Source organism: Schistocerca cancellata, chromosome 11, assembly GCF_023864275.1.
Source record: "Schistocerca cancellata isolate TAMUIC-IGC-003103 chromosome 11, iqSchCanc2.1, whole genome shotgun sequence".
NCBI classification, from domain to species: Eukaryota; Metazoa; Arthropoda; class Insecta; order Orthoptera; family Acrididae; genus Schistocerca; species Schistocerca cancellata.
Window position 1 is genome coordinate 145146809 of NC_064636.1, and position 17474 is coordinate 145164282.

Below are 17474 nucleotides of genomic sequence, written 5' to 3' on the forward strand. Positions count from 1 at the left end.
CAGTAAATTATACCTGAGAACCTAAACTGGCTAGGCAGCTTGTTCATTAACTGATAGACACAGACAGACTGTGATGTAACTACGTCTGTAATGGTCTGTTTGTGTGTGTATTTTATAGCTGCTGTAGATTATAAATTTCATCTTCTTGCACTTGGAAGCAGCAGCTGCAGCAGTTCTGTGATGCAGGTATCTTGGCTTCAGACTCCTTTTCCTGTGTTACAATGTCTATCAGTCTGAAAAGTTACTTAAAAAATGAGCTGCTACTGAATAATTTCTGACTGTTCCTTCTTTGCAATATGTGTATTGAACTCCTTCAGTGATTCTGTTTTTATCTAATTAATGGTGGCAAAATGACATCCTTTCGTGGTTCTCTCAGGCCTCAGAAATAGAAATAAGTCACAGCGGCTATGTGTGGCGAATATTGTGATTGAGGCCACATAATGGTGTTCCTTTTTTCTCCAAAAATCACGAACAAGCATTGAAGTCTGAGCTGGAGCATTATCATGATGCTGTTTTCGTGAGTGGTTTTGCCACAATTCTGGTCGTTTTCTTCAGATAGCTTTATGCAAACAGTGTGTAACTTCCTGGTAGTATTAATTATTGACCACATGACGATAAAGCAGAAACTTGTGGTGCACTATCCCATTGTAATCGAAGAAAACAGTGAGAAGAACTTTCTCATGTGATCGAACTTGTCAATTTTTTTCTGTCTTCGCTCTTCACACAGTTTCCATTGGTACAACTGGACCTCGGTTTCAATGTTGTATCCCTGTACCTATGTTTCGTCACCTGTCATAAGCTTCTTTGGTAGTTCTGGAACGTTGTTGACTTCAGTGAGCAATTCCTGAGCGATGTGTAGGCAATATTGGTTTTGGTTGAAATTCAGCAATTTCGGAACAAACTTTGCTGCTACAGTTTTCATGCCAAAACATCTCAAAAAGTTGCTTGGTGTGAGCCAAAGAACATGCTCACATTATCTCATCATGTGTGATGAGATAAAAGAAATTATTGAGATAGTGAAGGGAGATGAAAATTTAATGGTCAAGAGGGACTGGAATTCGATAGTAGGAAAAGGAGGATAAGGAAAAGTTGTAGGTGAATAAGGAATGATAGAGGAAGCCGCCTGGTAGAATTTTGCACAGAGCGTAACTTAATCATAGCTAACACTTGGTTCAAGAATCATGAAAGAAGGTTGTATATATGGAAGAACCCTGGAGATACTAGAAGATATTAGATAGATTATATAATGGTAAGACAGAGATTTAGCAACCAGGTTTTAAATTGTAAGGCATTTCGAGGGGTGGATGTGGACTCTGACCACAATCTATTGGTTATGAACTGTAGATTAAAACTGCAGAAAATGCGAGAAGGTGGGAATTTATGGAGATAGAATCTGGATGTACGGAAAGAACCAGAGGTTGTAGAGAGTTGTTTCAGAGATAGTATTAGGGAACGATTGACAAGAACAGGGGAAAGAAATACAGTAGAAGAAGCTTTGAGAGATGAAATAGTGAGGGCAGCAGAGGATCAAGTGGATAAAAACACGAGAGCTAGTAGAAATCCTTGGGTAACAGAAGAGATATTGAATTTAATTTATGAAAGGAGAAAATACAAAAATGCAGTAAATGAAGTAGGCAAAAAGGAGTACAAACGTCTCAAAAATGAGATCGACAGGAAGTGCAAAATGGCTAAGCAGGGATGGCTAGAGGACAAAGGTAAGGATGTAGAGGCTTATCTCAGTAGGGGTAAGATAGATACTGCCTACAGGAAAATTAAAGAGACCTTTGGAGAAAGGAGAACCACTTGCATGAATATCAAGAGCTTTGATGGAAACCCAGTTCTAAGCAAAGAAGGGAAAGCAGAAAGGTGGAAGGAGTATATAGAGGGTCTATGCAAGGGCAATGTACTTGAGGACAATATTATGGAAATGGAAGAGGATGTAGATGAAGATGAAATAGGAAATATGATACTGCGTGAAGAGTTTGACAGAGCACTGAAAGACCTGAATCGAAACAAGGCCCCAGGAGTAGACAACATTCCATTAGAGCTACTGATAGCCTTGGGAGAGCCAGTCCTGACAAAACTCTACTATCTGGTAGCAAGATGTATGAAACAGGCAAACTACCCTCAGACTTTAAGAAGAATATAATAATTCCAGTCCCAAAGAAAGCAAGTGTTGATAGTTGTAAAAATTGCCAAACTATCAGTTTAATAAGTCACAGCTGCAAAATGCTAACACGAATTCTTTACAGACGAATGGAAAAACTGGCAGAAGCCTACCTCTGGGAGGATCAGTTTGGATTCCGTAGAAATGTTGGAACACGTGAGGCAATACTGACCCTATGACTTATCTTAGAAGATAGATTAACAATAGGCAAACCTACGTTTCTAGCATTTGCAGACTTAGAGAAAGCTTTTGGCAATGTTGACTGGAGTACTCTCTTTCAAATTCTGAAGGTGGCAGGGGTAAAATACAGGGAGCGAAAGGCTATTTACAGTTTGTACAGAAACCAGATGGCAGTTATAAGAGTCGAGGGGTATGAAAGGGAAGCAGTGGTTAGCAAGGGAGTGAGACAGGGTTGTAGCCTCTCCCCGATGCTATTCAATCTGTATGTCGAGCAAGTAGTAAATGAAACAACAGAAAAGTTCGGAGTAGGTATTAAAATCCACGGAGAAGAAATAAACACATTGAGGTTCGCTGATGGCATTGTAATTCTGTCAGAAACAGCAGGGGACCTCGAAGAGCAGTTGAACAGAACGGACAGTGTCTTAAAAGGAGGATATGAGATGAACATCAACAAAAGCAAAACGAGGAAAATGGAATGTAGTCTAATTAAATTAGGCGATGCCGAGGGAATTAGATTAGGAAATGACACACTTAAAGTAGTAAAGGAGTTTTGCTATTTGGGGAGCAAAATAACTGATGATGGTCGAAGTAGAGAGGATATAAAATGTAGACTGGCAATGGCAAGGAAAGCATTTCCGAAGAAGAGAAATTTGTTAACATTGAGTATAGATTTAAGTGTCAGGAAGTTGTTTCTGAAAGTATTTGTATGGAGTGTAGCCATGTATGGAAGTGAAACGTGGACGATAAATAGTTTGGACGAGAAGAGAATAGAAGCTTTCGAAATGTGGTGCTACAGAAGAATGCTGAAGATTAGATGGGTAGATCACATAACTAATGAGGAGGTATTGAATAGAATTGGGGAGAAGAGAAATTTGTGGCACAACTTGACTAGAAGAAGGGATCGTTTGGTAGGACAATTCTGAGGCATCAAGGGGTCACCAATTTAGTATTGGAGGGCAGCGTGGAGGGTAAAAATCGTAGAGGGAGACCAACAGATGAATACACTAAGCAGATTCAGAAGAATGTAGGTTGCAATAGTTACTTGGTGATGAAGCAGCTTGCACTGTCAGAAACCTCTCTGATGGTGATTTGTTGATTTTCCAGAGCCACTTTCTTTACTTGCTCTGCATTGTCATCAGCAATTGATGTTCTGGAGCATTCAGTGCGGTCGTCGTGTTCAGCGTCTTCTCGATCCTCTTTGAAACATTTATACCTCTTGTAAACTCTTCTCTTGCTCATAGTAGATTCGCCAAAAGCCATAGGCAACATTTCGAATGCGGACTGCAATTTATTCCATTTTTTAAAGCAAAATTTAATGCAAATTCTTGAAACGCTTGAAAACACACACAATCTTTTTGACTGTCAACAATATTCTATATTCACAACAGCTGAAAAGGCAAACATTCATCAGAAAGATCTCTACCCACAAGATAAAAGAAGTTTGAAAATAAGATGTGTAAAGGCTGTGAAATTAAAAAAAATCCTATTATTTTTTGATCACACTTCATATTCGGTGTGGAGCTTGTCTGGAATACTGGGAATTCTCAAAGAAATTGTTTACTGGAAATACAGGGTCTGTTCTGGAAATGATTGGTGGTGTCTGTTTCACATTTTGTGACTGAGAGAGCAGCTATGCTTAGGAGTTCATCTTGTAAGTGCAGATTCATAACTTGCACAATAGTTAAGTTTTTTTATTTTAATTTTTTTAATATAAATACTTGCCTATCTTTCAGTTTCCATGTTTCGTAGATCAGAAATGAATAGTCAAGTCACATTCCTTTTTTACTAATTTCAGTTCAAAGTAATACTTTACCGAATTTCTCTCTGTCTCTAGCTTAACGTTAACAGTTACCGTAATGTGATGATCGTCTGGTTTGAAACACGATGTGTCATTGCTACCAAAGTCCACGATGTTATATTTCAGTGGCAACACTTCAGTGTGCATTCCTGTGAGGCTGTCTCGTATATTTGAGTGTGCTGCACACTCGAATGGCACGGTTCGGTGACAGTAATGCTGGAAGTTATATTTAAAATTCGACTTCAGTATCGTGCAGAGTATTACAACTGAATAGTATTTATTGAAAAACAAACAAACAAAGAATCATTAGTTTCATAGGTATCACATTTTCTGTAATGGATGAAGTTGGAATAATCACTAATGAGTGACGCATCAACCCAAATAATTTGTGGCAAGGAAAACTAATAAAGTAAGACTTGCTGCAATTTGTGACAGAAATTGGTTCAGGAAATTTTGAACCAGGAAAAATCTGAAATTCTCAGGGAAATATTTCGATGAAACAGTTGCCATCCGGATATTCCAAACTACCCTAGCTTAATGTACAGGGTTATTCATTAGAACTTCTGGGGTTTCACAAGACGACTGCATGAAACAAGGCACAGAGCAAGTACCGTATTTACTCGAATCTAAGCCGCACTCGAATCTAAGCCGCACCTGAAAAATGAGACTTGAAATAAAAAAAAAATTTTCCCGAATCTAAGCCGCACCTGAAGTTTGAGACTCGAAATTCAAGAGGTGAGAAAAGTTTTAGGCCACACCTCCAAATCGAAACAAAGTTGGTCCATTGTAATATGAGACACAATTTAGATCGAATAAATGCCGATACAGCTACAGTAGTTTGGTTCGAGTCGTAAGCTTAGCAGTTAAGCTTTACCAGGTAGCCATTGCTATGCGTCAGTCGCTCCGTCCGTATTTATATGGGTACCCTTCCTTTTTCACGTGCTTCGTCTGGTTTGAATTGATTGCTTATTTTTCTTTGATCTGATAAGTGCCGTTCCCTTTGTTATAGGTGTTTACGTCACTCAATGCTGAAAATGCATTACTGTACTGTCATGCATTGTTTGTCGCATTCTGATAATGAGTGTTTACGACCTGTCACCGTTCGCGGCAAAAAAAAGAGGAATCGTCTAATTATCGAAACAATGGCAAGAGACTGCTTTTTTTGTTACTTACACTGCTGCTTTCTTTGATAATGATCAACAAGAACCAAATAATAGGCTGCGTATGATAGAAGATGTTCTGAACGAGAGTTTAGCGAAAATTTTTCTCCGTTTGAAAATCTTTGCAGATACCTCTTTAGTACATTATATTCTGCACAGAAATTAGTCATCTTAGATTTAAAAATCTAGTCAATTGCCGTGCTTCAATTCTGACTGTATCACTATTAGACATAAGAATAATACGAATATAAACATTACATGATATGTATATTCTTCCGCGTTTGTTGTTGTCTCACTCTGGTTTTGTAGTTTATTAGGCATACTGGATTTAAATGAGATAGCAGCAAATACGAAAGAATGCATGGCAAAATGTTTATATTCGTATTATTCTTATGGTGAAGAGAATACTGCATGTAACTCACAATTCATAAAAGTTCCTATTAGCAACCATCTCTTCTGACAGGTAGGAAAAAATTCAGAACGTAGAGTTGGCCATATTGACAAACATCCCAAACAGTCTTGCCAGTCGGATTTTCGTAGTACATTGAAATGCTGCTACATTCGAAGATGAACAATACGGAATTTGTAGTTACTTCGTCGGATAATGTACGAAAATGCAGTGGTCGAAACTCGGGGCGGAGAAAAAAGCTCGTCTTCCACCTTTTTTTTTTAATTTTTTTACTGACGCAGAGGTTGGCGCCAGTATTTATCTTTGTGCCTGCAAAGCATGCCCGTGTAGCGCTACACATATTCGAAGTCAGAAGTTAGTTGTGGCGGCACCTACCAACATTTTTCAGAACTTCCACTTACTTTGCACTCGATTCTAAGCCGCAGGCGGTTTTTTTGGATTACAGAAACCGGAAAAAAAGTGCGGCTTAGATTCGAGTAAATACGGTACACACACGCCAGTGGGCAGTGCATGTATCCTAGTTTTCAATTCTCATTACAGGTGCTCACTACAGGCAAGTCAATACCACAGTCAAACTCTCGCTTTACTCACACCGACACCTTACGATCGATATCAGCGACCTCATTAATTATCCTTCCTTGCAACTCTTTCAAATTAAGACGCAGGAGCAAATGATCTTTGATGTAACCTGATAAAAAGAAATCTCACAGTATTATGTCAGGTGAGTACAGGGGCCACAGGAAAAGAGAAGTGCCGTGATGGGAAGCACGTCCAATCCAATGTTGAGGCTGTTCTGTATCTATGTCTGTACTCTGCAAACAACTGTGAAGTGCGTGGTAGATGGTGCTTGCCAGTGTACCAGTTATTAGTGCTTCGTACCGTTCAATTCGAGTATGAATCGTGGAGAGAATGCCTGTTTAAATGCCTTTGTGCACCCAGTAATTAGTCTAATATTGTTCTCACAATCCCTCCAGGAGTGATACGTAGGGAGTTGTAGTATATCCTTAGTCATCCTTTAAAGCTCATTCTTGAAACTATGTAAGTAGCCTTTTTCAGGCTCAGGTGTCCGTCAGTTCAGTGTTTTTAGCATCTCTGTGCACTCCCCCACAGGTCAAACAAACCGTCCCTGTATATGTTCAATATTCCCCATTGATCCTGTTTGGTACGGGTCCCACACACTTATTCTAGGATGGATTGCAAGAGTGATTTGTAAGCAGTCTCTTTTGTGGACTAATTGCATTTCCCTAGTATTCTACTGATTGACCCAAGTTGGCCACTTGCTTTATCTGTGACTGAGCTCTTCTGGTTCCACATCCCTACAAATTGTTACACTGAGGAATTTGCACAAGTTGCCAGTATTCTTCATGCCACATTAGCATACAGTCTCGTGGAGTATATTGTACTACCTGTGGACCGTTTCGTCTGTTGGAACTTCTGCTTTATATTTGACATGAAATTGTAACTGACTAGTCACAGTGAACTCAAATTTTGCAGATTTGAGAACACAACAACACGTGTGTCGCTCCATTATATGGCGAGCTCCAGCACTACTGCCTCCACTGGTGCACAGTCCAACTCTGCCAGAATGCATACAGGGTGAGTCGAGGTTTTCCCTCAGTTGCTGGAGGCTATTCCGTAGATTATTTGGAACAAAAAATGTAAATACAGTAATGTGATCAGATCAGTAATTCAGAGGCTACAACAGAGTTTCGAAACATGCCACGGTCTACGGAGTGCTACACTTGTGTTCACAGAACACACAGTCAGTCTTAGGTAGACAAGTGCAGCAAGTGGTACATTTGCATAACAACCGTGTTGTTGATACTGCAATCACTGTTTACTGTTATCGTCACCTGTGTACAGTACACTTTGCAAAGCTGTGCAAGTTTTCATCGCAGGAGTATGGAGAGATGGTGTACATTTTGGGCTTCTGTGACGGTAATGCGAAAGCTGCTGTTGCCGAAGAGCACCGTCGGTATCCTAATCGTAGGATCCTGAGTGCCAAAACATTTAGTGGAACGTACCCCACATTGCTAGAAACTGGTACTCTTCCCATATTCGTATTCACTCCGAAAGACATCGTGACATTCAAGAATAGGACTACATTCAGTAGAGCGCAGTGCTCGTTCGAGTACAAGACACCTAGCTACCCGATTGAACATTTCACATTCTAAGGTATGTAGGAGCCTTCATGAGAATTGACTGTATCCTTTTCATGTGCAGAAAGTTCATCATTTAGAGCCACATGATTGTGCCAACTGTTTACACTTTTGTAACAGGTTACATGGAAACCGGCATCTCTATCGCTTCATAATGTACAGTGATGAGGCAACCTTTACAAGAGATGGCATCAACAACACGTATAATGTGCATGTCTGGGCAGATGAAAATCCCCATGCCACGGTAGTATCTCGATTTCAACACACATTCTGTGTCAGTGTCTAGTGTGGTATTGTGTGTGACCAGTTACTGGGGCCGCTTATTCTCCCGGGAAATTTAAATGGTCAGATGTACGATAACTTTTTATGGGAAGACTCCCCACAGCTTCTTGAAGACATTCGTCTGGAAACAAGATGCCACACGTATGTCCAACATGACGGGGCACCTGCACACTTTCACCGTGTGGTAACGGCTTACTTTAATCAGCAATTCCCACATCGATGGATAGGTCGCGGGGGCCCAATCGACTGGACTGCCAGATCCCTAGATTTAACACCCTTAGATTACTGCATCAGGGGATGGATGAAAGACATCGTGTACGAAGTTAAAATGGAAACACGAGAATTGATACTATGCATTTTCGATGCTGTAACATCAGTAAGGAATGAGTGTGTGAAATTAAGAAATGCTACTCGCGCAGTTCACTCCCGTGCGAATCTTTGTCTTCAAATGCAGGGAGGAAATTGTGAATACTTGTTTTAAATCCACTCTGAGTACAAGAGACTGCTACAGAATTGTTTAAATTAATTATATGTGCATTTTTGATAGTGAAATCCCACAATAAAAGTTTTTTTCTGTCATTTTCCTGAGGTTTTCTACTACTGTAGCTCATTAATTATGGATCTGATCCCATTACTTTATTTACATTTTTGTTCCAAATAACCTAAGGAACACCCTCCAGAAACTGGGGGAAAACCTTGAGACTCACCCTGTGTTGCATATCTAAACTGGTAGATATATTCTATCCACCAACACTTGTCCCCTTTTCCACTCGGCTTGCAGTTTTCGTGCATTCTTATTCTGAAACCCTGCAGGTATGTATGAATAACTTGTATTGTTATTTAATGATCCATTAATTTTGTAAGCTCATCTCAGTGTGTAAATTTTCCCACAAACAGTAGATATCTAAAGGTGCACCTCCACCTTTCTGTCTCCAGAGTATACGGGATTGCACTCAGCGTATGGATGCGGACATGTGGAACGCCTACCACCTGATGAACAACCGCGCACGGTCGGTCTGCTATGCGGCACGCCAGCAGCAGTTCCGTGCCGCTGCCGAGATGACGGTCGACCGGCTTTTCGAGGCGACGCGCCAGCAAGTCTCTGCCATGGACTCCCTGAAGGTCAGTTCTCGCTCTGTGGCTGTGCACATCTGTTCCTACCGCAGAACACAAAATTTGCCCATCAGGCAATAAGTATTTGCTGCTGTTGGAGATAGCCTTCCCATTGGTGAAGGTCTGTTAACACTCAAATTTCCTTTGGTTGTGTGATAATAGTTTGTATAAATGTTACTGCTACCACTACACCCCCCCCCCCCCTCCCTCCCCCATGAACCATGGACCTAGCCGTTGGTGGGGAGGCTTGCGTGCCTCAGCGATACAGATAGCCGTACCATAGGTACAACCACAACGGAGGGGTATCTGTTGAGAGGCCAGACAAACGTGTGGTTCCTGAAGAGGGGCAGCAGCCTTTTCAGTAGTTGCAAGGGCAACAGTCTGGATGATTGACTGATCTGGCCTTGTAACAATAACCAAATCAGCCTTGCTGTGCTGGTACTGCGAACGGCTGAAAGCAAGGGGAAACTACGGCCGTAATTTTTCCTGAGGGCATGCAGCTTTACTGTATGATTAAATGATGATGGCGTCCTCTTGGGTAAAATATTCCGGAGGTAAAATAGTCCCCCATTCGGATCTCCGGGCGGGGACTACTCAAGAGGATGTCGTTATCAGGAGAAAGAAAACTGGCGTTCTACGGATCGGAGCGTGGAATGTCAGATCCCTTAATCGGGCAGGTAGGTTAGAAAATTTAAAAAGGGAAATGGATAGGTTAAAGTTAGATATAGTGGGAATTAGTGAAGTTCGGTGGCAGGAGGAACAAGAATTCTGGTCAGGTGACTACAGGGTTATAAACACAAAGTCAAATAGGGGTAATGCAGGAGTAGGTTTAATAATGAATAGGAAAATAGGAATGCGGGTAAGCTACTACAAACAGCATAGTGAACGCATTATTGTGGCCAAGATAGGTACGAAGCCCACACCTACTACAGTAATACAAGTTTATATGCCAACTAGCTCTGCAGATGACGAAGAAATTGAAGAAATCTATGATGAAATAAAAGAAATTATTCAGATAGTGAAGGGAGACGAAAATTTAATAGTCATGGGTGACTGGAATTCGAGTGTAGGAAAAGGGAGAGAAGGTAACATAGTAGGTGAATATGGATTGGGGGTAAGAAATGAAAGAGGAAGCCGCCTGGTAGAATTTTGCACAGAGCACAACTTAATCATAGCTAACACTTGGTTTAAGAATCATGATGGAAGGTTGTATACATGGAAGAACCCTGGAGATACTAAAAGGTATCAGATAGATTATATAATGGTAAGACAGAGATTTAGGAACCAGGTTTTAAATTGTAAGACATTTCCAGGGGCAGATGTGGACTCTGACCACAATCTATTGGTTATGACCTGTAGATTAAAACTGAAGAAACTGCAAAAAGGTGGGAATTTAAGGAGATGGGACCTGGATAAACTAAAAGAACCACAGGTTGTACAGAGATTCAGGGAGAGCATAAGGGAGCAATTGACAGGAATGGGGGAAATTAATACAGTAGAAAAAGAATGGGTAGCTTTGAGGGATGAAGTAGTGAAGGCAGCAGAGAATCAAGTAGGTAAAAAGACGAGGGCTAGTAGAAATCCTTGGGTAACAGAAGAAATATTGAATTTAATTGATGATAGGAGAAAATATAAAAATGCAGTAAATGAAGCAGGCAAAAAGGAATACAAACGTCTCAAAAATGAGATCGACAGGAAGTGCAAAATGGCTAAGCAGGGATGGCTAGAGGACAAATGTAAGGATGTAGAGGCCTATCTCACTAGGGGTAAGATAGATACTGCCTACAGGAAAATTAAAGAGACCTTTGGAGATAAGAGAATGACTCGTATGAATATCAAGAGCTCAGATGGAAACCCAGTTCTAAGCAAAGAAGGGAAAGCAGAAAGGTGGAAGGAGTATATAGAGGGTCTATACAAGGGCGATGTACTTGAGGACAATATTATGGAAATGGAAGAGGATGTAGATGAAGATGAAATGGGAGATACGATACTGCGTGAAGAGTTTGACAGAGCACTGAAAGACCTGAGTCGAAACAAGGCCCCTGGAATAGACAACATTCCATTGGAACTACTGACGGCCTTGGGAGAGCCAGTCCTGACAAAACTCTACCATCTGGTGAGCAAGATGTATGAAACAGGCGAAATACCCTCAGACTTCAAGAAGAATATAATAATTCCAATCCCAAAGAAAGCAGGTGTTGACAGATGTGAAAATTACCGAACAATCAGTTTAATAAGCCACAGCTGCAAAATACTAACACGAATTCTTTACAGACGAATGGAAAAACTGGTAGAAGCCGACCTCGGGGAAGATCAGTTTGGATTCCGTAGAAATGTTGGAACACGTGAGGCAATACTGACCTTACGACTTATCTTAGAAGAAAGATTAAGGAAAGGCAAACCTACATTTCTAGCATTTGTAGACTTAGAGAAAGCTTTTGACAATGTTGACTGGAATACTCTCTTTCAAATTCTGAAGGTGGCAGGGGTAAAATCAGGGAGTGAAAGGCTATTTACAATTTGTACAGAAAGCAGATGGCAGTTATAAGAGTCGAGGGGCATGAAAGGGAAGCAGTGGTTGGGAAGGGAGTAAGACAGGGTTGTAGCCTCTCCCCAATGTTATTCAATATGTATATTGAGCAAGCAGTAAAGGAAACAAAAGAAAAATTCGGAGTAGGTATTAAAATCCACGGAGAAGAAATAAAAACTTTGAAGTTCGCCGATGACATTGTAATTCTGTCAGAGACAGCAAAGGACTTGGAAGAGCAGTTGAACGGAATGGATGGTGTGTTGAAGGGTGTGTTGAGCTCTCCGCCCTACTCTATCCTGTGCAAGTCTCTTCATCTCTGCATAACCACTGCAAACTACATCCACTTGAAACTGCTTACCGTGATCAAGCCTTTGGTGGAAAACACCATTCTCCCTGTCTCCCTGCTCGCCAGATTGAACCGTTTCCAAGAATGTAAGACCCCGGACAAACTAACCTATCAAGGTGCCGAGAACTAGTGTGAGCAGTTGTAGCCAGCATGTATAACAGTGTTCTATGCTGCAACTATGACGATGTTGCCCCTGTGGTAAACATAGTCCCTTCTATTACACCTTCTACAGTGAGCCCTGACGGCCGCTCGACCGAGTGTGCCGCAACATCCGGACCCCCCCCCCCCCCCTTACCCCTGACTGTTTGGGGCTCTCCTCTTGCTACTTCCTCCTACCTACTTAGGGATCAATGGCTTCCTCCGTACTGGAGACTTTGGTCCTCACCTCACAGCCAGAGACAAATCCGCTTCCTCCAGCTTCTCTCACCAGGAAGGAAACATCGTTACGAGGCTCCTGCCAGTCTACAACCGGATACCGTATAGTGACTGAAGGAGCTACAAGCTGCTGGTCACAGTGCATCGTGATCGTCGTCATTACCTTTAGAGAAGCCCTCACAATCACCCAAAAACAATAAAAAGTTCTCCAAGGAGAGACAGATTCTGGAGGCACCCACGTCATCAGATGCCACCTATTCCACTCCTGTGGCCGAGACAGAGATTGTGGCAACTGTGGAGGTCCCTGGTTGCACCACACAATGGAACCAGGACCAATGTGTGTTGGTGTCTTAACCCCTCAAGCAGTGGCAGCAGGTGACCCAAGACATAACCCACCCCCTCGGTCCCTGCATGACTTCGTATGACATCGACAGCATTGTTCTCCAGTGCAATTGTAGTGGTTTTTTCTATCACCTGGCTGAGCTACATAATCTTTTAAGCGCTTCACCTGTGCTCTGCATTGCCCTTGAGGAGACTCGGTTTCCAGCAATGCGGACTGCGGCCTTTTGTGGGTACCAGGGATGTTAAAAGAATAGTGCTACCTATGACAGGGTGTCAGGTGTTGTTTGCACATTTGTTCTGGACACATTATATAGCAAACTGGGGCCTCGTAATACACCTTTCGAGGCTGTGGCTGTTTGGGTAAGGGAATTTCAGGATATTACCATCTGTAATGTTTACATCCCTCCTGATGGTGAAGTGTCTCAGAACATGTTGTTTGCAATGGCCTCTCAGTTCCCCCCCACCTTTCCTAATCTCGGGCAATTTCAATTCCCGTGAAGATCACGGGTCGCGGTCAAGACCTCAAAAACTTATTGGCACAACTTGATCTTTGTCTCTTGAATACTGGTGCCCCCACTCTTCTGTGGTGCATGGTACTTTTTGGCCACTGACCTTCCCATCTGCAGTCCTTGTCATCTCCCATCTGTCCACTCACTGGAGAGTCCACAGTCCACAGTGACGTTTGTGTTAGTGACCACTTCTTGTTCTTCCAGTCCTTCCCTCAGTGTCAATCTCGTGTCTGTTCAAAAAATTTTGGAACATTCATAACTTCACAGCAATGTGGTGTTGGATCGAAACGTGGTTGGATCCTTGCCCGCGTCTGTGTTTAATGTGTAACTGCGAGAAGTTTCATTGTTGTATGTCTATTAGTTATTGTTTAGTGCTGTGTAGAGTAGAACGTTGTCGCACAGTTTGCAAATTTCAAGATGACGGAGTTAGAGGAGCAATGTGTGTGTGCATTAAACTTTGCATGAAACTCGAGAAAATCTTTGCAGAGACACACCAAAGACAGGAAGTCTACAGTGGTGACTGCCTAAGCCGTACTCGGTGTTACGAATAGCTCACACGGTCTAAAAATAGCCGGATGGAAGTTAGATGACCCTCGTCCAGGATGCCCTTCGACGTCAGCCGACGACGTTCTTGTCAGGAATGTCAACGAAATTGTGTGTGCCAGTCAAAGACCGACTGCCTGAGAGATTGGAAAATAACGTAATATTTCAGTTGGATAATGTCGAAAAATACTGACACAGCATGTTACAGTGCATCTTGTTGCTGCCAAGTTTGTCCCACGGCTCACGAGTGGAGACCAGAAAGACCTTCGCGTCGCAACCTCTGAGGAGCTTTTGGATCGCACAAATGAGACTGAGGTTCCATCTCCACAGTGGGTCGGTAAAGGTTCTCAGAGACCAATAAAAGCCCACCAGACCAGGTCAAATGTGAAAGCCGTGCTGATATTTTAGTTTGACTTTGAAGGATTAGTTCATCATGAATTCATGTCCCAGGGACAAACTGTTAATTGATGGTACTATGGGCACATGTTGCAATGCCTGCAAGGAAATGTGAGGAGGAAATGGCCTGAAATGTGGCGAGAAAATTCGTAGCTCTTGCATCACGATAATGCATCTGCATTTTCATCCCTGTTGGCACATGACTATTGCACAAAAAACAAAATCACTGTGCTGTCTCATCCTCTGTATTCTGGCACCTGCGGACTTTTTTTTTTTTTTTTTTTTTTTTTTTTTTTCATATTCCCAAAGTTGACTATTTCATTGAAAGAATGAAGATTTGCAGCAATTGGTGAGAGAGGAAAATTCATAGACTGCATTTCATGCTAGCCACCAAGAGGTGTACCCAGACTGCTTCTGGAAGTGGAACCGACATTGTGAGTGGTGTATCGATTGTGGAGAAGAGTTGTTCGAAGGAGACCATGCACAATAAGTAAAAGGTAAGCGTAGAAAAATTTTGTGCACAAAATCCCAGAAATTTTTGAACAGACCTCTTATGTCCCCTCATTGCATTCTGATTTTGGGGGCCTCCGACTGCTTCCTAGATAGGCCATCTCACCTGCCTTATTCCTATACACCCCCTCCCCCCCTTCTTTTTATTTGTCCCTTATCTAGCCTTTGTTGACCTTTGGTAGACCTTGGGGTTTTTTCCCGTGGATTTTCTGCAGTCGGCCATCTCTGACATACGGTCATGTAGACCTGTGCTTTAGAGTAAAAAGGGACTGATGACCTAGTAGTTTGATGCCTTTAATCATCCAACCAACAATTCCCCAATTCAAATTAGTACCTCCTCATTAAGCCTGTCTTACACGTTGCACCTAAGGTGCACACACATGCAGCAACACCCCAAGTGTACAAATTAGGAGCTGCAGACTGGTTCACGTTGGCCGATTACGCAATGCACGTGGAATAGTGCTGGTGTAAGTGACACATGTGCACTAGGTGACAACACCACACAAATGTCAAAGTGGAATGGCTGATTTCTTGCAAAGTTGTTTACTCCAATTAAAAATTTCTGAGAGCTCAAGGTTCCTATTTATTCATTAACTGAGTGTGGCTTCAGCTGCCAGAGGCTCCAGCCGTGTGTGTGTGGCCTTTGATGGCTGAAAGCTTATATTGTGACAATCTTTTTGTTGTGGCTGTCTGCAAATCAGCATCTCCGCTATATGGTGAGTAGCAACTTTATCTAAATTTAAGTTTATACAGAATTTTGTGCATGGACAATGTGGTTGTTTTTGGAGCTACTGCTGTGGCAGTGTCTATAACACTTAGGACGGGCACGATAACGACAACATAAAGTCAGATGTCGTCAGCTGAAAACCTGGCTGGGAAGAAGGGACGAAGGTAGGGGCAGGGGCACATATTCCCTGTTAATGAAGTAATTTAGGCCCAAATACCTTCAGGAATTTCAGAACTTCATGAGAGTGGATGCGACTTATTTCAACAAGCTTCTGTTGATTACACAGGAAGGAATTTCCTCAGGAGACACAGTAATGTAGGAGGCAGTTTCACTCAGTCATTATTGTTGTTCCCTTTGTGACCCTCCTGCCAGGCATATTGAAATAAAGCAAAAGATGCAATCATATCAACTGTGCCTTTTCGTACATTACAGCACAGCTCTATATAAACAAGTCGAAAATCGCATATATAAAGTTATACACACATTTGCTCAGAAATAATTGATTGCTGACATATTTTATTATGATACAGCAAGTTGATGCTCATACGATACCTTTCCTCACTATACATGTGAAATAGAACACTTGATGCTTTCATGGTCCATTCCACTTCTAGAATATGATGCAGTCGGTACAAAGAATGCTTTTCAAAAACCGCTTGTAATAAAAAGCTTTTTAGCCAAAAATATTGCTTTTGTTTGAATATCGATATTTGTTATAATTTAAGCACTGATAATTGCAAAATCTCCCATACGAAAACCCGAAGTTAGCTGCTGACAGATGTCAACAACAACAGTAAACCATAAACAGTAAAACCAGAAAGGATACTCTGAGGATACCCTCCTGTGCACATTCGAGTTGTCACTGTCCACGCGCATGTGCAGATTCGTGGGAGCTTAAGATTACTTTAACTATTTCTGAGTGCAGATAATGTGTATGTTAATTATCTTAATTCCACCTGTTCCACCTCCAGAAGGCTGTCGTGCTAGACCTGTGCTGTTCGTGGTGGATCGTCATCTCGTACCTCCTTTAGTTACTCAGTCTACCAATCTGATCTTCTATGGATCCACATATTTCCAAAGCTTCTATCCCCCTTTCTTTTCTGGACTGTTTATCGTTCCTGTTTACCTCTTTAGAAGACTACACCCCAGACGAAGTCCTTCAGAAAATACTTATTAACACTTAAATTTATGTTCATTGGTAACAGATTTCTCTTCATTGGAAAAGCTTTTCTTGCCTTTGCCCATCTGCGTTTTATATCCTCCCTATTTTGGCCATCATCAGCTATTTCGCTGTACAAATACAAAAACTCGTGTACTACTTTTAGTGTTTGGTTTCTTAGCCTAATACCCTCTGATTTTGACTGCAGTTCATTATCCTTGTTTTACTTTAGTTGTTATTTATCTTATTGTGTCTTTTCAAGACAGTATCCATTCCATTCAGTTGCTCTTCAGAGTCCTTTGCCTTGTGTGACAGAGTCACAATGTAGCGAGCGAGGTGGCACCTCTCGTTTGGGAGGTCGACAGTTCGAACCCGTGTCCAACAGTACTGCTTTAGGTTTCCTGTGATTTCCTTAAATCATTTCAGGCAAATGCCAGGATGGTTCCTCTGAAAGGGCACGGTTAACTTTCTTCCCTAATCTGATAGGGCCAATGACCTCTCTGTTTGGTCCCTTCCTCCAAATCAACCAACCAGAATTACAGTGTCATCAGAAAAGCCCAAAATTTTTGTTTAATCTCCATGAACTGTAATTCCCTTTCCAAATTTCTCCTTGGTTTCCTGTACTGCCTGCTCAATGCTATTGGATAAGATTGGGAATGGGCTACATTGCTGTGTCACTCTCCTCGTCAGCCACTGCTTCATTTTCGTTTCTTTTTAAGTGCAGTCCGGTGTCTGTACAACTGGTAAATGGTATTTCACCCCCCCCCCC

At 41.8% G+C, this 17474-nt stretch overlaps 1 protein-coding gene across 8 annotated transcripts in view; it reads left to right on the forward strand.

Moving 5' to 3' along the window:
- The window catches only part of LOC126108940 (protein brambleberry-like), a 202427-nt gene that overhangs the window by 61424 nt on the left and 123529 nt on the right, over positions 1–17474 (forward strand). For all 8 annotated transcript variants that reach the window (XM_049914316.1, XM_049914318.1, XM_049914317.1 and 5 more), the window contains exon 4: positions 9092–9277. In XM_049914316.1, coding sequence (XP_049770273.1) covers positions 9092–9277 — 186 coding nt within the window. The remainder of the gene's footprint in view (positions 1–9091; positions 9278–17474) is intronic.